Genomic DNA, 25,104 nt, shown 5'->3' with positions numbered 1-25,104 from the left:
TTATCCACCTGCCTCTTTTGTGTGTGTGTGTGTGTGTGTGTGTGTGTGTGTGTGTGTGTGTGTGTGTGTGTGTGTGTGTGTGTGTGTGTGTGTGTGTGTGTGTGTGTGTGTGTGTGTGTGTGTGTGTGTGTGTGTGTGTGTGTGTGTGTGTGTGTGTGTGTGTGTGTGTGTGTGTGCATGCACGCACGCACGCAGAACCTCGCAGCAGGAGCAGCCAAAGTGCGTTCTTCTAATGTCATCTGTCCTCCAGCTAAAAGCCAGCGGCTTGCTCCCCTCCACACTCCTTCCCCAATGTCACCTTTCCTCCCTCCAATTTTTACTTTCTCCTCCTCAAATTCTCTCGCTCTCTCTCTCTCGCTCTCTGTCTCTCTCTGTGTGTTTGTCATTTTTCGTCATCTGTCAGTGTTTGCTAATCTCCGTCCTTACTCTGCTCTCTGTCTCAATTCATCATCTCTACTTGGGTTTTGTGCTGAAGGTTACCGAGTCACTGATGGAGAGAAGACGCCAAATAGACGATCATAAAGACTGACAGGGAGGGAGGGGTTATCCTCTTATATCTCTCTCTCTCTTTTCTCTGTTTTCCTCTCCCTCTATCTGCATCCCTCTTTCTTTCCCTCTCCCCCTCTCTGCACCACCTCTTCTGATCTCTGCCCCCTCCATCTGCTTGGTCCTGTCATCTCTACCCCGACAACGCTCACCTCTCCCTCCCCTCCTCCCGCCTACTGACAGCCATCAAGTTCCGACAGATGGACACACTTCAGGGAAACGACATGTGAAGTGTGTGTCAGTTGTCTATTTGCGCTTAATATGATGTGAATCAGAACCGTTTATTGCCAAGTAAAGTGTGACCTAAGTGTACTCAGCTTAGTGTGACCTAAGCCTAGTTAGTGTGACCCTTGCACCAGGTCAACACTTGGTGAGCCGCGTGTTTTTACGAGTTCATTTGTGCATGTTGAATATGGTCGGATCACCTTGCTCAGTCATGCTTCAGCCCATACGAATGCAAAGCCACACACAGACAGACAGACAGACCATTAGGCGGTTGCGAGTATTCTATCTTTACACACATATGGTCGCATTCAGAGCTCCTGTATGCCTCGCTTCACAGGCCGGCCGCATTACGCCCAGGAATCATGGCAAAGCGGAAATTCTAATCACCGCTCGCAGACATTACTATTCAGCCTGTGCTCCCGCCGGCTGCCTGCACAGCGGCTAAGCTTTGCACAGAAGTTTTTGGTTAAACCGTGAAGGCCAAAGCCCATTTCATAACACCCACATTTGTATTACATATTGATAAACACAATCTGTGTGTTACTTTCTGCCCCCAATCTGCCGTCTCCCTCCCAGCCGGACTCCCATCACCTTGGCCTCCACCGGTCCAACTTCCAAACAAAGTCTTTGTCTCCCCCCTCCAACATTCACGGCTCATTCAGCGGATTCGTTGCCTTTGTCACGAGCTATTGATGCATTTCACATCTTTTCTTAATAATCTCTCCTCTCATCTTTCAATTTTCCCTCCTTTGCCGCCCTCCGTCTCTGCATCCCTTTCTTCTGCCTCGCTTAAAGCGTTTCACCTCTCCGCTATCTTTATGCCTGGCCACACTCCCCCACCCCGTTCGACTCAATTCTTATCTCCACCTCTATGTTCCTTCATCTCTTCTTTTCCTATCCTTCTTCTCTATCTTTCTACCCAGCTACCGCTCGCATCCTCACTTCCCTGTGCCCTCTACCCCCCCCTCCTTCTCCATCCTCCAGCCCCCCCCCCCCCCCTCCAGCTGAAATTAAACCCCATTGCCGTGAGCCTGGACCAACCACGTCTCCCACCGAGGCCCAGCCACACGGTACCAAGAAACAAAAAAACAAGATAAAGCACATCAAAACTGCAATGGGTTCAGCGCTCCATGGGCAGCGTATATTTTTGGATACCGTTTCCACATTTGTGCACTCAACTCCCCGCCCTGCTCCACCCAGTCTGTCTGTGTTTCTCTTGCTCCGTCTGCCTCGCGCCGTCTCTCGCCCTCCCTTCCCTTCCTTCTCAGACAGACATTGTCGCAGTCTTGACAGTGAGGCGAGTCTGCAGTGATTAACATTGATTAAAGTGGCTAACGAGTCTCCTTCTCATTCTGTCGGGGTGTGTGTGTGTGCTTTTGTGTTCAGAACGTGTCCATAAAGCTGTCACTCATCTGGGCCGGGTGTGTGAGGAAAGAGAAGCCCAGCTGTGACTGCTTACCAGTTGAGGAGGTGTCTGTGTGTATAATGGGATAGTACACAAGCGTGTGTGTGTGTGTGTGTGTGTATATGGTATACAGCGCATATGAAACACACTCACCAACTCAGCTGCCTGTTTAGCAGAGACTCTCATCCTTTGTTTTCCTGCCACATGGACCATTATACCCACAGAACCGCACAACAGGAAGCAAACGCCCTGCAGCTTGATTCAGCTTCTAATCAGGTGACCGATCAAATCTGTCATTTTACTCCGAGAGCACATTGAGTGTGTCATGGTGTTTCATTATTTGAAAATATGTGTTTATTTTATCTGCAGGGATGTATTTGTTCACTTTATGGTACTGTTTGGTTTAGAATTCAGTACAAAATAAAGATACATTGTTAGATAAGTTATTTTTTAAATCAATATTGGGATATTGATTTAAAGCTGCTTTTATCAATGTTTTATATTACAATGGATACATATAATGTCACAGGGCTCCTACACTCAAAAAAATAATTCATTGGATGAACTCAATTAAATTGTGGGCAGGTTTTCCACCGAGGAAATATAGTTAAACCTAACTTGAACTAAAAACATCCATGCACTATAATTAAATTGAGTTAGTCCGACTCAATTTGATCAAATACAACCTAAATAAAAAAATACCATTCATGAAATGAAATTGATTTGTGTTAGTCCAACTCAATATAGTACAATTCATTGGAAATGAATTAATCAGGTAAAAAACTTTTTTTTAATTTGACCCCCAATTAAGACACGAGACAAAACCTAGTTCAAGTGTTTTTTATTGAAAATGCTTAAATACATTAAATATGGTACAAATCTGAACATCCATGATTCTAGAGCCTGCATTTCATTTTTTAAATATAATTTGCTTTTTTTTACAAAAACACTGATCAGAAAAGGATAGCAAATAAATTCCAAAAGGATCTATACAGTGCATCTTTCATCGTTTTTAAATATTAAAACAGTAGTCTTGTAACAGCTCCACAACTGGTGACAAATAAATACCAAGCTATCCCAAATCCCTTGGCGCCACAAACAAAGACGCCATGAGGGTGGAGGCTATGCACTGCTCTCCAAACAGGGACTATCATTGCACTGCAGTGTAGTCATTCACCAGAAACTATCATTTCCAAAAAGCACAAAACTTCCTGCAATCGATATGTACAACCACTATTGCAAGTGCTAAATTCCCACTACTTTGGTTTGTCAAGAGCAATACAGCTGTTTTCTTTCCTACCAGTACAGATGGTAGTACAAAAGGACTCCTTTACACTGAAGAATAGCCGATGATGTGTTATCATGTGCAGAAACAGGCAACTCGGACCACTTTTGGGCTACAACAGTAAAATCACAAAACATCCACAAACTAAAACTTATAGATTATAAATAACAAGGATACTCATAGTCAATGGAAGTTACAGCGTATTGAACCGTGTTAGGGTCCATTTCAACTCGAGTAGAGAGTCATTCAATCAGACAACGAGGAAAATGGACGTGCAAGTTGACGTTAGAGAGTAATAACACTCGAGTTAGGATGTGGAGGTGAATTGGGCAAAACTTTCTGCGGGTAAACACTTAACCAGCTTGCAGTGACATGTAAAAGTTCCGTAATTTACAGTCTCTGGCTTGCCTCTGTGCAGCTTAGTCAATTTTTTCAAAATGTCAGAACCAGGAAAACATCCATGAGGTCATGGATTGTCGTTGACTGGGCGGAAGATGAAAGTAGAAAACATCCAAAAGATCTGATAAGATTCTTTGGCTTTGTCACTTGGTGTTCACCTCTTGTGCAAACATCTTGATTTTCAGCTCCTGTATCTTAGAATTCAGCTTGTGCCCATCCAAATTCATTATGACCTTCTGGAGAAGCTCAAAGATGTACTTGAAGTTGTCTGGAAAGCTTAGATTAAGGGCACAAATTAGCCCAAAGCATGATGAACGCCATGATGACACCGTCTACGTTGTTCAGGACTTTAATACAGTTGATCAAGTCCCACGTCCTCTGGCTCCCAATCTCTTTGGATCATGTAAATCCTTATGACAGTGAATGCGATGTCCCTCACTGCATCCTCAGCGGCGGAAGCCTGATAACAACACAAACACAGAAAACTTGTGTTAAGTTAATCCACAAACATGTATATATATATATATATATATATGTATATATATATATATATATATATATATATATATATATATATATATATATATATATATATATATATATATATATATATATATATATATATATATATATATATATATATATATATATATATATATATATATATATATATATATATATATGTGGGTAACACTTTGACGCTACATGGGAAACATATTGCGATAAACTTACCAGATTGATAAAGAGTCTGGATCTTCATTGAGGTAGATGACAGGCTTCTCAGATGCACTCCCTTTTGGTGTTGATGTCATCACACTAAAAGTTCTGGATGAAAGCAGAATAAAAGCAGGCCATTTACTATTCATCACATGTTTTTAAAAAAGCAGATATGGACAAGAAAATATTACAATAACCACCCCAATACAGTGAAACTAATATTGTATACATATGTACTAACCAAATCATTGATGGTCAGGACATCCTTGACCTTTTCTCCTTCACACCTCCTTTGCTCTTTAAGCCCTGTATCAGGGAGTCTGAGAAGAGGTCCAGCTGTGACATGAACTTTGATTGAAATAGTTTGGTGGTGATCAGCAGGAACTCTGTTATTGACCTGAATAACAAACAAAATACAGCTGTTTGTTACTTGTTTATTATAATTACTATCACATTATGTGGGATTATTAGATTCAAATTGCGATTGTGAAGCCATTAATCATCAAAATGGTAAACACATAGAAACACACATTTACTTACTTAACTTTGCTGGAACAGGGAAGGGGCCTCTGCTCCACAATCTCTGGTTGAATGTGCAGTTCCGCATGTGTGATTGAGAAGCTTACTCCATGTATTGAATGTACATGGGCAATGTATGGACATGTATAGCGATAACTGCCCCTACAATGCCCATGCAACAAGAAATACCTGCTAGCTAGTTCCAAACTGCATTCTTTACACTGCCACATGCAGAGTCCTAAAGAGAATAAAGATAATTAGTACATATCAAACTGAACAAATAACAATGAGAGATCAGCTCGCATCGAGCATATAACCTATTACGTGCTATCATTAGGAGGTTGCCTCAAGAAGCTTGGTAATGCTGATCAAACTGCAAAAGATGAGATAAATATATTTGTGGAGGGAAAGGCTGGAATAATCCAAAGTTCACATAAAACAAAGTCAAGTCAAAAGTGCTTTGGAGCACTCGCAGATATAATGTTACCATTTAGAATAGACAAGCAATTCACCTTTTACAGCAACACTAAAGCTACATACAACAGCAATCAAATCATGCAAGCGTGTTAAATAAGATTAAGACCGTCATTTTAATAAAATATCAAACTGTTTGCCTTGAAAACTCATTCGCACTCCTGCCTGCGTTCACACAGTGTAAGGTCATAGAAATACAATGAGTAGAACGGACATCGATGTTTGTCTTGGTCGTTTTACTAGTTCAAAAGAAAATAGTGCTCAACACTGCGCATTGACCGTAGTATAACAGAAAAGTTAGCCCGCTACATCGATCAGTTCTTCACAATGACGACGGTACACGTACAAACTGCCGCTGCTCTGATCCCGTTACATCGGTTTGAATGGGAATGTCCGTTCTACGCTCGTTCTATTTCTATGGCTGCTGCGATAAAACACCGCTGACTTCCGTGTGTTCATGCATCAGGTGCCCGCGCGAGTGAGAGGAATTCAGCGGTTTTATGAGCTCATGATTTATTCATATTAAACATTTTTCAGTGAAGAAAACGTGGCTAAACCCACTACAACTGAACGCCCACTATTAGAGAGAGTGGCCTTCTGCGGCCTGCTCTGCCTGCCGACATTATGGCGCTGGAAAGGGGGAGACCGTAGTCTGCTCGTTTAACTGCTCTCCTACTGTTTTTTAGTGCATACAGACAGTTCATAAGGAAGCCTTCGGCGCTGCGTCCAAGCCGTATTAATGACAGTACCCTGATCTCTGGTCTGCTCTATAATGCAAACCACGTTGGCTACCTAGCTTGCTAGCTAGCCTGCCAGCTAGCCTGTGTGCCTTCGATCTTATTAAAAACGGAACAGTCGTGTGGCTAAGTTATCACGTCTGTTCCACACATTGTGGTCATTATTACAGAATGGAAGCCTTGATTGACAACGAGGTACATTCTAAACTACTACAACAAAATATATAAAGTTACTTACCAAAGAATGGACGGTCGGTTTGAATCTTGCTGCAGTCGGAAAGGGGGGAAAGACGACTGAGAGCACGTGATCTGGTACATGCGCAAGGGGTAGTCCCCCAACCAAACACATTTATTTTGAGTTGATACACACCATCTAACCCAAATAAATCTAATAAATGAAAGTATTCATGCATTTTATGTTAGACCCATTAAATATAAATGTGTTCATTTTTTAACTTGATATATTTCAATTAATCAAACACGATTTAAATGTGTCACCTTTAAGAAGGGCTTGAATCGTTTTTTTGAGTGTAGTGATTAATGCACCTGACTCTGCACTTACCCTCAGCTCTACAGAGCATTTCTAGCATCTTTGTTTTTGTTTTTATGCCTCGCAACTTTCACGTCTTGTCTAATTAGCATTTTTCCAGTGGCAGCTGTTTTCTGCAAAAAACAAACAAACACTGTACACTACAATCCCCGCACCACATGGAAGACAAAGTTTGTGATATGTTGGTAACATTGAGCATTTAGCAGCAAGCGAAGAAAGACACCGATGTATTTTCAGGAGATGGTGGAGACCAAAACAGAGATAAAACAAGAGGGAATACTGAATCAGCCAGATTGCCAGAAACTTCAAATGATTAACAAAGTTGCTCTGTATCGGCTATAAAAGCCACTTTCACACGTTCGTCACAAAAATGTATTGGGTGACAATAAGCTATTATTGTGTTTAAAAATAGTAATGCTGCCCCCAAGTGGCCAAAAACCCAATTACTGCAGGTTTAATAGATATTTATCAATCAAATATACATCACAATATGGTGAATGCATATAAAGTCACAAATAAAGTATTCATGGTGAGGTTCAAGCATTATGCTCTTAATGTGTTAAATACAAACTTCTATTAGTGATTTTTGATTATAACCCGCACAATGAAACAAACTCACATATTTGTAAAACAATAAGATGATACATGCAGGAATTAAAATGTTTGCCCAGCCCTACTGTCGGCTGCATTTAAGCATAACAAATTGAAAAAGGTGGCCTAGCTAGTGGAGACGTAAAGAAAAGCAGAGATTTTGCATGTGCTGCTTGTGCTATACGACGAGGCAGGATTGGGCGAGTTGATTTAGTGCTGTATGGTACCTGAGCACAGCAGCTCGAGCTGTAACCCTCCCGGCTGAGGCGGAGTAGGCTGGGTGAGCCTTTGAGGCACACAGATTCACATCCGACACGGCTGCCTGAGCCATAAGAACAACTCCATGAATTATGAAAGGGCACAAGCCCATCGCTGGGCCGCTCTGAGAGGGGAAGAGATGGAGGGAGAGATAACTACGCATTGTAGATGGACAGGAAGATAGTGTGGAGTGAAGCAAAGTGGGAAAAAAACGAGGGAGAGAAAGATGCACTGGCACACGAGAGAGGGAGATAAAGTGTGCATGTGTGGTGGAGTGAGAGGGTGTTTGTTTTGGATTGAGGAAAGAAGTGTGTGTGTGTGTGTGTGTGTGTGTGTGTGTGTGTGTGTGTGTGTGTGTGTGTGTGTGTGTGTGTGTGTGTGTGTGTGTGTGTGTGTGTGTGTGTGTGTGCGTGTGCGCTCTGGTCTTTGTGTGAAGTTTGGCTTGTCTGTGTATGTCAGGAAGATTGACGCTGCATTGTTCCTAAATCTAACCAGCTGCGTAACTACGGCATTGGATTTGGGCTGATCACTGGGTCCACAAAGGCAACGTCTTCACACAGACACAACATACACCACACAGGCTTTGTTCCAGCCCCTTCAAACCGTTTCCACTGCGGAGGTGTGACAGCACGCCAGGCGGGGATCTGCTGCCCACCATTTCCAAACCGTGGCAGAAAACAGAGAGACGGAGCCGGGGGATTTTTATTTTTATTTTTCTTACACCAATTCTCTAATGTGTGATCTGTGGGCCTCGCTGCCCGTCATGCGCAGCATCTGGTTTATTCTGTCTTTTAATCTTTCTAGTAATCTTTCGCCACTGCTGAGCCGGTGTCACAGCAGTGAACTCCAAGACAAGGCAACTCCATTAGGAGATGGCATGAGGCGGCATTCATTAACGGCCCCGGCCAGAAGCTGCGCCGCATATCGAACGGAGGCAGGTGGGGTTGGGGGAGGGGGGCGTTTGAATTTGATTTGACTCCTCGGGATAATGTAGGCCTATTGTGCCTCATCACAAAGTTGTTCCAGAAAGGGGATTTCCGTATTCAGGAGGAGGCATTGTGGCTACAGAGAGAGGCATCATCGTGTGGTGAAACATCCCTCTCTCTCTCTGGTCCAGGCCTTTCTCATCGGAGCCTGCTCAGTGCTCAATGCTCTCTGCTGTCCACTCAAATCTCCTCTCAATCTATCATAAGAGCTTAAACAGAAAACGGTGCGAACACCAAGCATTTCAGCATCCGGTCCTCCCAGCTGTGGTGTTAGAAGAATTGTCCTGAAGAAGTAAACAAGCTGAAAGATGCCTCGCCTCTGCGGGGATGTCTCGCGTCGAAGCCCTTTCACAACGCTCCCCTCTTTATCTCCTCTCTTCTAGAAGTGCCTATATGCACCGGCAGCCTTCACAATTCAGGGCATTGGGAGACGGAGAGTGATGGAAGGTTGAGGAAAGAGAGCGGGAGGCGAAAGGAAGTATAAAAGAAAACACAAAAGGCAGAGAGAGAATGGAAGTTAAGAGGAGGAGGGGGACTACGAAGGGTGATGCGGAGGATATCGAGAGGAGCGAGCAAACGTGGGTTGCGGTCAGTCAATTATTCAGAGAGAAGGTTTGTCGTATAATGCTAACGGGCCACAGATTGACATCCTACCTGAGCAGACAAAGGTGGAACCTGTAAATAATTACTCCATGACCACTCTGCTGTGCGAGCTGGAGGTTTGTTTGCACAAAGAAAAGAGGACATGTTTTAAAAGGGGTTATTTTAAGAAAGTGGGTGAATTATTGACTGAGGCCCCGCGTCGAAGTGTGCGCACGTTGATTGTATTTGGCCTCGGTCATAGGGGAGTGTGTTCCTTTCTTGCTTTGACGTTTGTCAAAGTGTGTGAGCGAGTGTGTGTGGTGGTCTTTGGGGGGGGGGGGGGCTGCGGTTGCCATGGCTCGGAGATAAAAGAGCAGATTATTCTACCTGGCGCTCCACATTAGGGTTGGTGCTTGCTGAATATCGTCCAGTCGAAATCTGACCCAGAACTACTTTCCTTCATCTTTCTCTCTTGCTTTCCACCTCTCCCTCTCTCCATCCCTCCCTCCTGTCTTTGTTCTCTTCCCTCTCTCCCTTCGTTCTGACTGAGAGAGGGATATGTGTGCCAGCCCAGACCAGGGGCTTAAACACTGAGGTTGTTTTTTTTTTGAAAGTGAACACCCTACTGTGGTTGACTTCCTGTGAGAGCAGCCGAACCCCTCGCACGCTGAACATCAATGCTTGCATACCCGCATTCTGCAGAGGTAACAGCAGTGGCTGAGTTTTCTCATGGCGCGCAGGCATCTCTGCGGATTTGTGTCATATTTTATTGGTGGTTATTATTATTGTGGTTATTATTATTGTGGTTACGCTGGTTTAGAATTGGCAGAATTTGTCCATTTCTTCTTTTAGGTCCATGAGCTGTTTGTGAACCTGTGAGTCCTCCTCTTTTCTCTGTCACTGGCCAGACAGTTGGAGGTGGGCGAGATAAGCACTTTGTTTTTGGACATGGCCACGGCGGGCCAGCGGGAGAGCCTGGCACCCTCGCCGAGGACGTGTGCTGTGGAGAATTCATCTTGACGAGAGCTTCTTTTGTGTGTCACAGCCCCTCTGCTGTCTCGCTCTCTGTCTCTGTGCCTGTGTGTCTCTCGCTCTCTGAGGCCAGCACCCGGACAAAATACAAACCGCTGTGTTCTAAGAGGCGACGTGTCCGGTCTGTGACAGAAAGGGGCGGCTGCATTTGGCCTTGATTGCCACAATGTGTCCACACCTCCGCTCAGAATCTATTCCAAGGGAAAGGATATTGATTGCTTATGTCGATTGTCCAGCTTCAGTCTCATTTCAGCTCCTCCAAGAATGTATTGTCTAACAGCAGACGTATTCGATAAGGTGTGAGACATGTTGCTTCCTTGATTAAGGTTGTGAAGATTTATTATTCACTTTTTGCCAGTTTTACACTTTTTGTCTAATTTGCACATGATTCATCACTTTCCATATTGCAGCAGGCACCATATGGGCATCAGGTCCATTCGGTGAAGGTAGGCTACTTATCAGATGTTTTAGCAGAGACAGAAATGTACGGAAAGAATTAGGGAGGGGAAAAATCAATTCAACGAAGGATGAAGATTCTGAATCGATCCTAAAGAGTAATCCTAACCCCCAAGTCAAAGTTGTGTCAAGCTTTATTGGTTGATTTGGTGAGAAATCCCACAAAATCCCTCTTTTACAGTGTTATTTTGTGTGAAATTGGCTCATTTGTGAGAGAAAAGGCAGCTAGCCAAAGCCTAGCCATTTTATTCATGTGACAGGCAACATGTCTATTGTTGACATAACGTGCTGTTCGTGGAGCCACTGAGAATTAAGAAATACCTCGTTTAATTTCAGTAAAAAGTTTATGTCCGGTTTAGAAATGTGTTTACATTATTGTTGATACCATTTTTTCAAATCGAATAACTCATTAATCATATACACTCTTGTGCTAGTTGAATACGCTGTATTGAATCGTGACAGAGAATCAAAAAACAGTTGAATCGTTGAATATGGTTATTTATGGTTTTTAAATTACTTTTACTTTGACAGAAATGATGCTGATTTAATAAAATGTACTAATTTGTCTCCAAAAAAGGCAAAAGGGATGAAAAACATTGAAATGTTTTGCGAAAAAAGAGCAACCTCTCTATCCTGTTTTAATTTAGAGAACCGTGTCATCGGAACACGTCAAACTCAATCTCGTCTGAAGTAACCCGGGTCGGTACGGCCCATTATCCATGTATGAATGCTGGAGCTTCTCCGGAGAACAGGCTGTGTCGGATGAAGGAGAGAGGAGAGAATGAGCTGTGCTTTTTCACGATCTTAGGAAGCATGGATAAATAGTGAACGGGAGGAAGGCTGTGTGTGTGTGTGTGTGTGTGTGAGGCAGCAAATGAGCAGTGAGCTCACAGATGGAGCAGATGTGGGCGATGGGGCCTTTAATGGCGAGGTACAATTAGAGCCTCACCTTGAAGAGAGGTGGACCCTTGTTATCGCGCCTCGTCGCAGGATACAGCCTAATCACACCACGAGCTCAGCGGGGACGGATGGCTTCTCAAGACTGGCCGTGACCGCGGTCTGACATCGCCTCATCATACCTCTGAAGACTTCCTGCCAATCGGAGAAGAGGGGTTCCCATTGTCTTTTCTCTCGTGTGTGTGTGTGTCAGTGTGTCATCCATCCAATTTCTACATGACTAGATTTTTGGACATTTCAGAGACCGTGGCGCATATATGTTTCGGCCACTCAAAATCCCAGTTGCATCAAAGTGAACCATAGCTATGAAAATATGGGGTTTAATTGCCGGATACGAGTGCTCAGTAAAGTGTAGGCCGCATCGCTGCCAGTCCGAGTTGCCACACCAATGCAAAGCCCAAAGAACAGGCGCCACTATACCGCCAGCAAAGCATTCCCAAGTGCTCCTTGGAAATGATTCACTGTAATAAAAGGGAGAAAAAGGCCACTGTTACATTTATTATATGCAGTCTAGTTGGAGGACAGCCACGGTTTCATATTCACATTGTCATCCATATTTCTGTTTGATATTTAAACGTCCTCTGTGGATGTCTAGAAAGTAAAAGCAGTTTAAGCCACAAAGATTAATCAATGGAATTTATGCCGGATCATATTTCCTCTGAATGAGCTGGCAGCGGCCCATAATGCTTTGCAAGTGATTTAATCAGAGGTTGGCGACGGTGTGATTATGGTGATCATGATCAGTTCTGTTTCCCTCGCTGCAACAATTCAAAGCCAACACAAAGTGCTCTGTGCGGCGGGCCGATGTCTCCAGACTCCAGCAGATCTGCGTCTGCCCGCGACCAGCAAACGGCTCTCCTATTGTTTTGTTTCAAGGGCCTGTGGAGGTAAAACCTTCCTCTATTCCCACAAGAAAAACAATGAAAAATGCATTTCAGTGACAAATATAACGATCACATAGTAGAGAACAATTGTGAGGATCTGCTGATTTTTCTTTGTTTTGTATCATTGGCTTTTTTAATGTATTTAAGGTTTTGACTGCTGGTCAGACAAAGCAATTTGAAGGAGATTCAGGATATTTTACAGACAAAAATATGCATTGATTAACAGAAAACATATAATAACGGAGAGACGAAGCCCTTGTGTCAGGCTGTTACTTTCTGAATTGCTCTCTTGTGACCCCTATGGAGGGCCGTAAACCCCCAGATTGGGATCGTTGTGTGTGTTTGCGGTCAATGCTGATTTAACCACCAGCCGAGTGTGGAGTCCTGACTCATCTCTGCATCACCCCCCCCCCCCCCACCGCCAGCTTGGACTATAAATCCTGGGGTGCTGCCAGAAATGCTGTGTTCCTTAATATGTGACACATCATGCCCCTCTCATGCATTCGCCTCAGATAAGTTGGCCAATACTTTACATTTCTGAACGGGCCCCTCCAGCTCCTGCCCACCCACTTCACTAATGGCACGCCCGGAGCGAGGCTGGGGGACACGGAGACACCGAACTGCAGCGCGGAATAGTGAGCAGGTGGTCCGTCCTTTAACCGAAAGAGCCATTTCCCAGCCTCTGTGTCGGCGCGCTGCTGGATGCTGTTCCTTAGCTGAGGCTGCACTGTGACCTCCCACCCACAGCGGAAAGCAAAGAGAATTCGCTTATAGGAGATCAATAAAATATCACTTTTAAAGCTGAAATCCATAACTTTCTGCATGTTCAAACGACAGCAGCAATTGAGCCTTAAAGCGCTGCTCACATGAAGCTCGTTGACCTCGCTGCTGTTGGCACGCAGTGTGAATGTCACGACATCAACCCAGATGCACGAGTTACTGAAGTGATTCCTTCATTTAAACGGCACACTGTGACAAATGAGATTCATTTTTTAACAATCGTACTTTTACAGCGTGCGGTTTTTGTGAGCCTCGGCCTGCTGTAAAGGTGACCGCCTTGGAAAGGTAATTGCTGTCAAGGTGTCCTTGGGCAAGACTTGTAATTTCTTACAGCAGAACTATATTCTGCAGGTGAGGGAGATGTGCTTCCCTGAATTCGATAAAGGCCAGGAAGGGAATGTGCCGGAGCTTCTGGAACGAGGGAGGCAAAGGTGCGAGGGCCGGGGGAGGTTTAAACAGCAACGGGTAAATATAAAAAAGGTAATGTTCCCCAATCTGTCTGAGGTTAGAGTGGACAGAGGTTTGCAGAGGGAACCGGTGGATGACTCCCAGTGGTCTAATAGTAATGGAGGAGAGTTGCAGCGTTTGCCTCTTCCCACTGACTGGCTCAGCACTTGTTTCCCCTTCAACCCTCCATTTCGGATCGAAAGGTTGTAAACCGGGCCGTTAATTGCGGCGTAAACTCAATCGGTGACGACTCACAGGAGATGTTGTGATTGATTGTGCGCGTGTGTGTGTGTATGCTCGCATGCATGTCTGATTGTTTGTCTGTGGCCCTTTTGTGAGCATGTGTGCGTGCACAAGTAATGAGTTTTGGTGCTGAGGTACAGAGAAAAAACAGCAGAGCCCAGCTCGTCGATTGGGCGAGTCCTGCCGGTCGTAAACAGATGATTGGTGAACGGCTTTTAAGTCACGCCATTTAGCGCATCGGTAGTTTATCCTCCTGACGAGGCTGGTGTTGATTACCCCAGAGAGTGTGTCTTTAAGGGCGTCAATGAGGATGCCGCGCTGACCTCATCTGTACTGAGAGCAGCTTTCTGGCAGTGACGCTGTGGAGGTGCTCAGCAAGTACGAGATCTGAACGTAATTGCATTAATAACAAGTTTAATGAACTGACTTTTCGTGGCAGCCATCTTGGAAAGCGGTAATGACAGACAATGCTGTCGATCAGGCCGACATTACTTACTGTTGTTGCGGTCTGTGAAGGCGAGGGGAGCGTTCGTGCCAAAGTCGATTCTTTAAATTGAATCGTGGCTCCACGGGTGTTGTCTTTGACACAGAAAAGCGCATAAAGGAAGTTGGAGGACAAATCTTTTGTATCTTTGGAAGGAAAATCTGGCCAAATGAAAGTGTGGGAGGTAATAAAAAACCGCTTTTCAACAGTTATCTGGCTTTCTTTTCCCAGAAGGCACCTATGATGTTATTCCATAAAAGCAAGCCCGTAAAAGTTGCTGATATTTGCAAAGTAAACTACCGGAGTCATTTTATTATTTACAGTAGGTCCACTAGCTATCGCTAAAAGCTTAATATTTAAAACACTTTGGCACAAACACACATGGACGAGTCAGCACGCCTGACTGAATGCATGTGTTTGGGAAGAAGTGAGCCGAGGACTGGATAAACAAGACTCGATTAAACTGCACGAGTTGTGTGAGAGATTGTAAACGGATGTTTTGATATAGTTTTGCTGTCGTTAGACGCGTCTCTACTTCAATCCATCAACACCTTTGTCCGTTCTTGTGTTCTCCGTCCACGGTCGAGTTATTAGGGAGAAAAACAACATTTTCTTCATGTGTTCAATGTAACTCGAGGTGAGTTACAGAAAGACAAATCACCTCTTTAGTGGCGAAGTATTCCTTTTAATACCTGAAGAGTTGAAACTCACGAGTGTTTTATTTCTTTTTTTCTCCAGTCAGAAGCCATTACCGTCTACTGCAAGGTTGGACTATGTTTGTCAAAAGCAACAACTTGTCTCTTCCAGCTGTTTTTAATGGATTTTTGAAAACAGTTGGAGCCTCTGGCAGTAATGCAGCAGAACAAACAGCACTACCTCCAGACTGTGAAGAATACCTTAGTGGGTTTACACTTTTCATATCCATTCACGTCACTGAACAAAAAGCAAAGAAGTACAATTCCACTGCTATTGTATTGCTTGAAAGTCAGTGCGGCTTATTCTTCTGCTTTGATGCCATCCAGCAAAATTACTATTCCGAAAAATGACAGAGGACATGGATTTGTTTTTGTATTTAGCTCAGTGAAGCACAACAAAAATAAATGATCGACACCACTCATATCGGGGAAAGTGAGGGAAATATTTCCTCGTAATTCCTCACTTTTGTTCCTCACAGCAGATTATTTATGGTTGTGTTTTTTACTACAGGAATTATAGATTTTCTGTAGCTGTAGAAGTGTCTTTAGCTGTGGCGCCACCTCACCATTGTTATTTATTGATACCGCCGGTATTCTCCAAAGGACTCTTTTTAGCGCAGATGTGAAAGGTGCAGTGTTGCTATCTTTGTCTCTTCCCCCCCCCCCCCCCCCCCCAGCTATCTGCCTCCCCTGGCAGTCTTCACCAGCTTGTGCAGCCTTTACTAACTAGCTGTGCACTCCCACTCATAGGAAAATGATGATGAGACAGCAAAAGCGGCGCAGAGACGATGCACAGCGGAGAGAGAGAGGAAGGGAGTTGGATGGAGGGGAAACCGAGAGAATGAGAGCCATCGCTCTTTTCTTTTCTTTTTTTTATGCACTTTTACCACATATATGTTCATCCTCGGGGAGCACTATGTCTCTGTCTTCCTTTCTGCGCCTCTCTCTTTGTTGTCATCATTCAACGCATTTTCCTTCCTCACCTATCCCCCCCCCTTCCACTGTTTCTGCTCTCCTCCCTCCGTCCCTCTCTGCCCTGCAACCTTTCTGTCTTGTGCCGCTAAGTGGACTGCTTATATAACGGCGTCCACCTAGAGGGACTCCTCTCCCCCAGCCAGCCTGTTCTTCACTCCACCCACTCCATCCCAAGTGTGATGCTGAAATGTGAGGATGTTCTTCTTTCTTTCAGTCTTTCCACTATGACTTGAATACCTTTGGGTTTTGGACTGTGATTAAACACAACAAACTGGCAGCCCTAGATTCACCCCCACCAAGGACACTCAAGCCACATGAATGCGCCAAATAACGTGTCCTCTTCATCCATAAATACTGTTGAGTGCTCAGACACAGTCTTCCTCCTGCTCTTGCTTCCTTGCATTCAGCTCCTCTCGCTCGCCGACATCCTCTCACCTATTTCTCAATGACTGCATCACTCTCCGACTCTTTACACGCCACCCGCATCCAGGATTCTCCTCACGGCGCCTTTTCATATTCAACACAGCCTCTTTCGCCCACTTTCATCTTCGGTCTATCTGCTTACCATTCTCTCTATCCCACACCCATTGTACCGCTTTAGTTATCTCTGCCCCCCCCCCTACCCCCCGAATCTCAAACGTCCTCCCCTCCTCCACCACCAACCCCCCTCTCTAAATATAGTCCCTTTGAAGCATAGCTGTGTTGTCTCTTCCCGCAAGACAAAAGTCTCATCTGACATCTGAGCAGCGGGGATAGAAAGCACAGATAAGATTGATGGCCCCAAAAAGTGGTTAAGAGAACTGATCTTCATCTGCCTGTGTAAACGAAGGGAAGGGGTGATGGGAGTGGAGGAGAGGATCCAGGGGAAAAAAAGAAACGGTTGTAACGAGAAAGATGGCGAGATGAAAAAGAGAGAGAGAGAGGGAGGTGCTGTGACATTTCTGATCCACATTTTGTAATTGAATAAAAAATCTCTCTGGAGGCCTGACCTAGTAAGGTATGCATGTGTGCGCATTAAAGTGTGAGCCGCTGTGTGTGTGTGTGTGTGTGTGTAGGAACAACGTATACACAGGGAGGGATTGTGTGTGTGTGTGTATGTGTGCTCCTGTGTTTGTGTGTAACATAAAACGTGTAAGAAAGGAGACAACCAGGAGAGGAAGAGAGTGCAGAGGTTTGCTTTCCCAACACAAGATGGCACCATACCTCCACCTAGTGGTGCAAATGAGTCATTGCAGCGGCTGTTGACGCACGTTACACATCACTGCAGCCAAGGACAATTCCCATCTCATCAGCTCACCTGCAGGAGCCCTTCTAATGACTTCTACTTTGTCCAATTACAGATTGTGTAATTTGCATAATAAGTATATACTTAGTATTACAAACAGTGAAGATCGCAGCGTGGCAGCCGAGTGCGAAATCACATCATCGTCTCAGTTGTTCAGTGAGGAGCCTTGATTCAGGGTTACTGTACTGTTGTGTACATCACACACACACACACACACACACACACTCAACCTCAGAGTGGCCTTCCTCACCAGCCTAGTCGTCCATCAGCGACGGTTGCCAGGGGAGCTTGGGCCATCATACGTACCGCGTGCAGGCCGGTTCCCCCGCGGCCAGAGCATACATCGCCCCTGACAGGATCTCCTTCCGCCTCAGTGACCCGGCTTGGGGGGGGGGGGAAGGAAGACAGGAGTGCAGATTATCATTCTCAGCAGCGTTCTCAGCACTCGCCACAAGGCGTTTAGTGCGGAAATGTGGGTTGTTATATGCAGGGGGGGAGGGTTAATGTGCGCTGAGGGGGAAGTCTGCTCCTCTCTGGCCTCTTTGTTTTGCTTTTACGTTGAGAATTTGCGGCTTTTCTCTTTTTGTAAATGAAATAACTTTGGGGTTTTGGAGTGACATCATCGTGGGCTTTGGAGACTTGTGTTTTTCACTATTTTATGATGTGTTATGGACTGAAGACGTGTGTGTGTGTGTGGGATTTAGGGCGATTTATTGGCCGAAACTGAATTTATTATTCATCTCAGCTCAGCAGTGTGTGTCAAGTTGTTCATTGTGATGATAGTATATGGTGACCATGTGGTATTGTATTGTAAACGTTGTTGCAGGAACGTTTGGGGATAATACCATTTGTTACACAGATTTGGTGCGATTTGGATTTTATATTCTCAAGTTGATCAAAATGATCAAAAAACCCTCTAAAATACCTTCTGGAGATTCTTCTGCGATTGCATGGTGAGCACTTCTGTTTGGTAATCTGTTCAGAAACCCCCACATTGTCAATATACCAAGGAAAGCCTCTGAATGGCCACGGTCTCTAGTATGGTAGTAACGTTTTATGAGGGTGTCACTATCCTCGAGGTCACAACAGGTCACTTTATACAGTCACGTGAAGTTTAAAAAGAATGCTCTCACTATGTGACACGGCTACTATGGTGACTAACGTCATCACACATGAATACAAATGGACTAATTGGATCCACACGAGTCTCAGCTTTCCAGTCAAACCCCATTTATGCAATTCCAAGACTGTTTAGGGTCCCCAATATGCAGAAATATTCAAACACCCAGATAATAAAAAACAATTCATCATTTGCGGCCCTAGTTACTTATGCACATTTCTTCCTTCTTTCCCTCATTCAGGCTACGGAGGGAAGGCTACACGGTGAAGGTCAGCGTCAATGATTACCTGGACATCTACTGCCCGCACTACAACACCAGCCAGCGGGGGACGTTGGAGCGCACCGTGGCCGAGCAGTACATCCTCTACATGGTCAGCTACCGCGGCTACCGCACCTGCGACCCCCAGCTGGGCTTCAAGCGCTGGGAGTGCAACCGGCCCCACGCGCCCCACGCCCCCATCAAGTTCTCTGAGAAGTTCCAGCGCTACAGCGCCTTCTCGCTGGGCTACGAGTTCAACGTGGGTCAGGAGTACTACTACATCTGTGAGTCAGGCCAGCAGACGCTGGTTCATTGTGATGGGGGGGGGGGGGGAAGCCTGAGAGTGCTGAGCAGCCAGTATTTTAATATCGTCTCCTCAGCTGCTGTCGCCCACATGTATTGATGGCATGTGGGTGTTGCTCATAGATTCTGGAAGTTCGGCCGAGGACAGGCGGCTGCTCAGCTGCAGAGCTGCAGTTTGCACAGCTGATTGTCGAGGCCTGCAGAGGGCACAAGGTTGACGTGTGTGTGTGTGTGTGTGTTTGCTCTCTGTTTTAGCCACGCCCACCCACCACCACGGCCACAGCTGCCTGAGACTGAGGGTCTACGTCTGCTGCTCCACCGGTGAGACGAAACCGCTCCGTCTTACCTCGTTTCAAACCATTTCCTCACTTCATCTCCACTTTCTTCTCCCCTCGTATGTCTTTGCATCGCCCCGAACACACCGCGACACAGACGGAGAGGCAGAAGAAGTCTGACAGTCTGGTCTCAGAGAGAGAGGCTTTTACTGATGATGGCTCCTTTTCCCTCGGAGCGGCACTTCGAGAGTGGCGGCTTAATGTTATTCTCCGTCTCAGTGCTATTAGAATAATGCTCTATCTCTCCCTGTGAACGACATGCTCTCATGAAGCTGTAAAGGAGGGAAACTGATTCAGCTGCGAGATTCAGCCCTCTCTCTCTCACTCCCCGCCCCTCTCTCCTCCAGCTCTCTTGACCCCCTCCTCCTTCCTCTCCCCCACTGTCTATATCTCTTCTCTTTCTGACTCTCTGATGCCTGCTGCCCTGTATAGTGTGTGTGTGTTATTTTTACCCTGGTAGGCTGCTCTCTCCCCTGCAGGCCTTTGATCAGGGAGCCCGGTGCCCAAAGCCTCCCCCTCTCCTCTAACCTTGTCAGCTCTAATACATCCCACACTCAGGCCAGTGTCAGCCCCTGTGTACACATCACCTTAACACCCTCCCCTCCCCATCCCAGTGTCACGGCTAATCTATTGATGTGTCCGCCACGCCGCCGTTTGCTTCTGTGCGTGTTTGTGTGCGCATCGCCGCGTGTGTTCGAGGTGTATGAGTTCGATCGTGTGTTGTGTGTGTCTGCACATGGTAGTTTGCCGGCCGTAAATATTCTTATTATTATTGTGTGCATTGGTGCATTTAGTCTAGTTTACGATCCACAACCTTTACTCAGCAAGGTCATTTTAACAGCTTGCTATCAAGAAGCTGTAGATTTCAGCCGCCTCCAGACCGTTTTCATTTGTCTCTGCGTGTCTCCCACCTTAACCCGTACCAGACTTTAAGATAAGAAAGAGATGTGTGAATATTCATGACATATGCTTTACATCTGCAAAGAGCTGCGACTTGATTGCCGCCAGCTTTCTATGTAAATTCTCCGTAAATGCTATTTCATCCTCCTAACCGTGCATCAGAATCACAGCTTCCACATGAACACACACATTTAGTTGGAAAATAAAAAAGACGCGTACACATCTTTCATTCATGGTTAATTTGGCAATGCGGTCTGAATGTAATTCTGTGTCTAGACGAACGGCAAATGTGAAAATGATTTCTGTCCACCGGTTCAGAATGCTTTTCATCTTTAGATGTCTGGATCCTCGGTCCAGGATTTCTTCATGCTTTCTCCGTGGCATGTTCTGCTATATCCGTGTACAATTAAGTGGTGCCTAAAAATGCACATTTCACCCGGTCTTGTCATTTTAATGACGTGTTTTCTCTCCCTGTCTGTCCTCCCTCTCTCCATCCTGCTTTTTATTCCTCCCTCTTTTGTCTTTCCCGTCTCTGTATGTATATGTGGTGTGTTTCTCAGTTTCCCAGGCAGATGATGACTCCAGTCAGACCTCTCCCGACTACACAGTCAGGCCAAACATCAAAATACACAACATCGGTGAGTGACTCTGAGTCGCTGAAAAATGCAACAGGCTGCGGCTGCACAGCTTGATTTATGTCCCAATCCTTGTGGAAAGGCACCAACCATTTGTTGGTTTTTTATTTCATGTTTACCAAAAGAATATCCACAGGCCATAGCTGGTTGATGAGTACGGTAAACACATTATTTTCTGTGTAAGAACCCAAAGATGTGATGACAGCCGATGCAGGATCACCCTCACTCCTCATCCTCCTGGACCCGACTGCTGCATTTGACACAGTTGATCACACTATCCTCCTACAGCGCCTCCATACCACCATTGGACTATCAGACTCTGCACTCAAGTGGTTTCAGTCCCACCTTTCAGGCAGAACTGAATATGTGTCACTGGGAAGATACAAGTCCAGACTGCTCCCTGTCTCCTGTGGTGTTCCGCAAGGGTCGGTCCTCGGCCCCATCCTCTTCATTATTTACATGCTCCCCCTCGGTCGTGTCATCAGCAGACATAGGATGTCTTTCCACTGTTATGCTGATGATACACAGCTCTACATCAAAACTGCCCCAAGCCCCTCTGCAGCCATGTCATGTCTCACCTCCTGTCTTGGGGAGATAAAGGCGTGGATGAGCAACAACTTTCTCCAGTTAAACAGCAGCAAAACCGAAGCCCTCCTTGTTGGCACTCCACACCAGGTTCAGTCATCCTCCATAACTCATCTCACCTTCGACGGTCAGGTCATCCCCCTCGCCTCCACAGTCACTAATCTGGGAGTTAGGTTTGACCCATACCTGTCCTTTAATGACCATATAAAACACCTGTGCAAAACCTTGTTTTATCATCTCAAAAACATCTCCAAACTCCGCCCCACTTTAACCCTGTCAGATGCAGAGAAGCTCGTCCACGCCTTTATCTCCTCAAGACTGGACTACTGCAACGCACTATTCACTGGGATCACTGCCAAGAACATCCAGACGCTGCAATACATCCAAAACAGCGCTGCCAGGATCCTGATGAGAGTCCGGAAGTATGAGCACATAGCACCCATTCTGCACTCCCTACACTGGCTCCCTGTCTCATTCCGGATTGACTACAAAGTCCTGCTACTCACACATAAATGCATAAATGGACATGCACCTCCCTACCTACAAGACCTCATCACTCCCCAAATGTCCACCCGCACCCTTAGATCATCAAACAGCTCGCTCCTCCGGGTCCCCAGCACCAAGCTCCGCACCATGGGCGACCGGGCCTTTGGCTCGGCAGCTCCACGCCGATGGAACAGTCTCCCTGACCACCTAAGGGCAACACAGACACTGGTCTCTTTTAAGACTGGCCTAAAAACCTTTTTATTCAGGAAAGCCTTTCTGACCTAAGTCACTGTCAGTTATTTATTTTGTGTTTCTGTTCATTCACTGGTTTTTATATTATAGTTTTTTTTATGTTTTAACCATGCGTTTTACTATGTTTTTACTATGTACTGGCTCTGTGGCACTCTGAGATTAAAAAAAAAAAATGAAAAGTGCGTTACAAATAAAATACATTATTATTATTATTATTTAACAAATGACGACACTTAACCCAACAGCAGACCCATGAACTATTACGCAACATTAAAGGGTAACTCCCGTTTATTACAATTTGGGTCTTATTTTCGTAGTCTATTGGTTATGACAAGATAATAATCACCAAAGTAACATGGAAGCACCGGCCCGTATGTTGAAATGATACTGACCTCATTATACAGTTGATTTGTCAGTGTTACAGATGTCATGACGGGACGCTGACTCAGTTGTTTTTGTCCCAAAACAATCAATGGCCTCGTGTTGCCGTACATGAAACATATTTTAATGAGTTGCACTCAGTGAGGTAAACAGATCACTCATTTGGGGAGAACTAGAAAAGACAAGCATGAGTATCGGATTGATTCGATACTCGGCATAGCAGATACACAAAGATAAGTTTGACTTAAACCAGAAATACCAACAACAAACAAAAGCTTTATCCCTTACAATGCATCTCACACACACACACACACACACACACACATCTAATGACAGGGTCCATGTCTACCTAAAGAGAAAGCATGTCAGCGAGCAAGTCCATTGTGCAGCTGAGTGGTTACATAAACCCTCTATTTTTCTTTCTCACAAAAGCCTCTTGCCGGGAATCATTTAGTGCGCTTGTTTCTGGGAGCTGTGGGCAGTCTGTGACGGGGGCTGAGACAGTGTGACCTGCCAGAGATAGAAAGTAAGACCAGCAGAGACGGAGCGTAGAGAGCTCTCGAGCTCATCAGCAACGAGTACCTTCGGAGAGAGAGAGAGAGAGAGAGAGTGAGAGAGCAGAAAAGAGAGACAGACGGGGGGGGGGGGGGTGAGGGAGAGACACGGTGAGACAGAGAAAGTCAGTGGGATGAAAGACAGGAAGGAGGCAGTGAGGGAGAAATGCGGCGGGAGAAAGCCTGACAGAAAGAGGGAGAGAGAGAGAACCAGAACCAGAGTGGGGGCAGAGAATGGGGGGGGGGGGGGCAGAGGAAGAAAGAAAAGCTCAGTGGTGGGCGAATTGCTCAGCAGTAACTCAGGCTCGAGCTTACGTAGAATTTAATAGAGAAGAAACACACACACACACACACACTGTCAGGGAATCATAAAAAAGCATAGCCTCGAGCATTATGATGCATTTTGCTGAATACATTTGGAGGAATAACAAAAATCAGGAAACACAGATTTATGCACACACACACACACACACACACACACACACACACACACACTCAGGGAGAACTCGTAGCCCTGATGTCCCTGCTGACCGCTGGACACCCACTCTGTGACTCACCCTCAGGACCAGACCAGCCCACAGACTGGCTTGGCATCAATACATCTCTCCCTCTCGCTCCACATATGTTTGGACTTGCTGTCAGCCTCTTTACTTTATTATTAGCTTTGCTTCGACGTCACACGTTGGTGTTTGGAGGATAAGCCCTCGGGTCTTGTTCTTTGTAGTTACGGCCATTGTACCAATGGGTAATAGCAAGGCTGTTAAAGCTACTGTGGGGAACTTGCAACTGGTAATGAAACGGTCTCCGTTTAATACTGATGCCTCTAATTTGACCTACATCAGTAAACAAGACCGCCAGAGAGAGGATTTGCTATTTCTATATAGTTATTCTTAATGCTTGTAATCGATGCCACCGGGCCCGATGCCACGCAAATGAAATCATGCAGGTTCACCAGAAAGTCCCTCAGCTCTGACTCCAGCGGGGCATCCGGCAGACCCAGACCCGGCTTCCCAGCAGTCGGAGCTCCGGCGGGAGGTGAATAGCTTACCTGCCTGGGATCAGCGTCTCTTCTCCTCCGACCAGGAGCAGAGCTTTGCCTCGCTGCTCCTCCGGTCCCCGCTGGGAGCCAACCCACACTGCTATCGACCCAGCTGGGCCCTCTGGAGGGAAGGGAGGCCCGGGAGAACCAGAACAGGACTGAGCGGGGCTGACTGTCGTACCTCCGCTGCAGTAAAATGGTGCTTGGGAACACTACCGCCATTGTCCACAGGGGCCGCCACAATCAACACAATAAGTTCCTCTCAATAGCGTTCCGCTAGTTGCTGAGATCTGGAAACATGGTGGCATTGCTGAAGTCCGACAGGGCAAGAAACGTGAGCGGTAAGCCGATTTAAACACATCCTCGGATCAGCCAAACCTACTTGGAAGTAGAGGCCAAAAAGCATTTCAAGCTGTCTGCTGTAATCATCACAGTTTATCATTGGTGAAACGAGACGCTGCCACCTGTGAGCCAGCAATGCTTGTGAATCACTTTTGTGAAATTAGTCGTTGGCTTGTTTACAACCTGCCGGATCGCTTGTCTTTGTTGTCCCGTTAGAAAGTGTTTCCATATCTCAGCAATTACTTTGGTGAGCCCGCTATGTAACATCAACTACAGAAGCAAGACAGAATCATGCTTTAAATGTGAATTGAGTTGATTTACCTTTGTTATGATTTTAGTTCTCTAAACCCTTTGAAACACATCTGTTCTATGTCGCAGAATAGCTGAGATTTGCGATGGTA

At 45.6% G+C, this 25,104-nt stretch overlaps 1 protein-coding gene and 1 long non-coding RNA gene across 2 annotated transcripts in view; one reads left to right on the top strand and one right to left on the bottom strand.

Moving 5' to 3' along the window:
* The window catches only part of LOC306791134 (ephrin-A3-like), a gene marked incomplete at both ends in the record, with an annotated part of 56,129 nt that extends 31,596 nt beyond the window's left edge, over positions 1 to 24,533 (top strand). Inside the window, 4 exons of the mRNA XM_079287760.1 lie at positions 18,874 to 19,175; positions 19,450 to 19,515; positions 20,990 to 21,067; positions 24,406 to 24,533. Coding sequence (XP_079143886.1) covers positions 18,874 to 19,175; positions 19,450 to 19,515; positions 20,990 to 21,067; positions 24,406 to 24,533 — 574 coding nt within the window. The remainder of the gene's footprint in view (positions 1 to 18,873; positions 19,176 to 19,449; positions 19,516 to 20,989; positions 21,068 to 24,405) is intronic.
* LOC306791287 lies at positions 4,218 to 6,582 on the bottom strand. The gene is made up of 5 exons (XR_013772739.1): positions 6,546 to 6,582; positions 5,118 to 5,334; positions 4,819 to 4,974; positions 4,593 to 4,685; positions 4,218 to 4,320 (listed from the first exon to the last, which is right to left on the bottom strand). It is a non-coding gene; the product is annotated as an uncharacterized lncRNA (long non-coding RNA).
* Positions 24,534 to 25,104: the final 571 nt, after the last annotated feature.

Source organism: Melanostigma gelatinosum (assembly GCF_949748355.1).
Source record: "Melanostigma gelatinosum genome assembly, chromosome: 17".
NCBI classification, from domain to species: domain Eukaryota; kingdom Metazoa; phylum Chordata; class Actinopteri; order Perciformes; family Zoarcidae; genus Melanostigma; species Melanostigma gelatinosum.
Note: the sequence above shows the minus strand (reverse complement) of the source record. Positions and strands in the feature narration are given on the sequence as shown.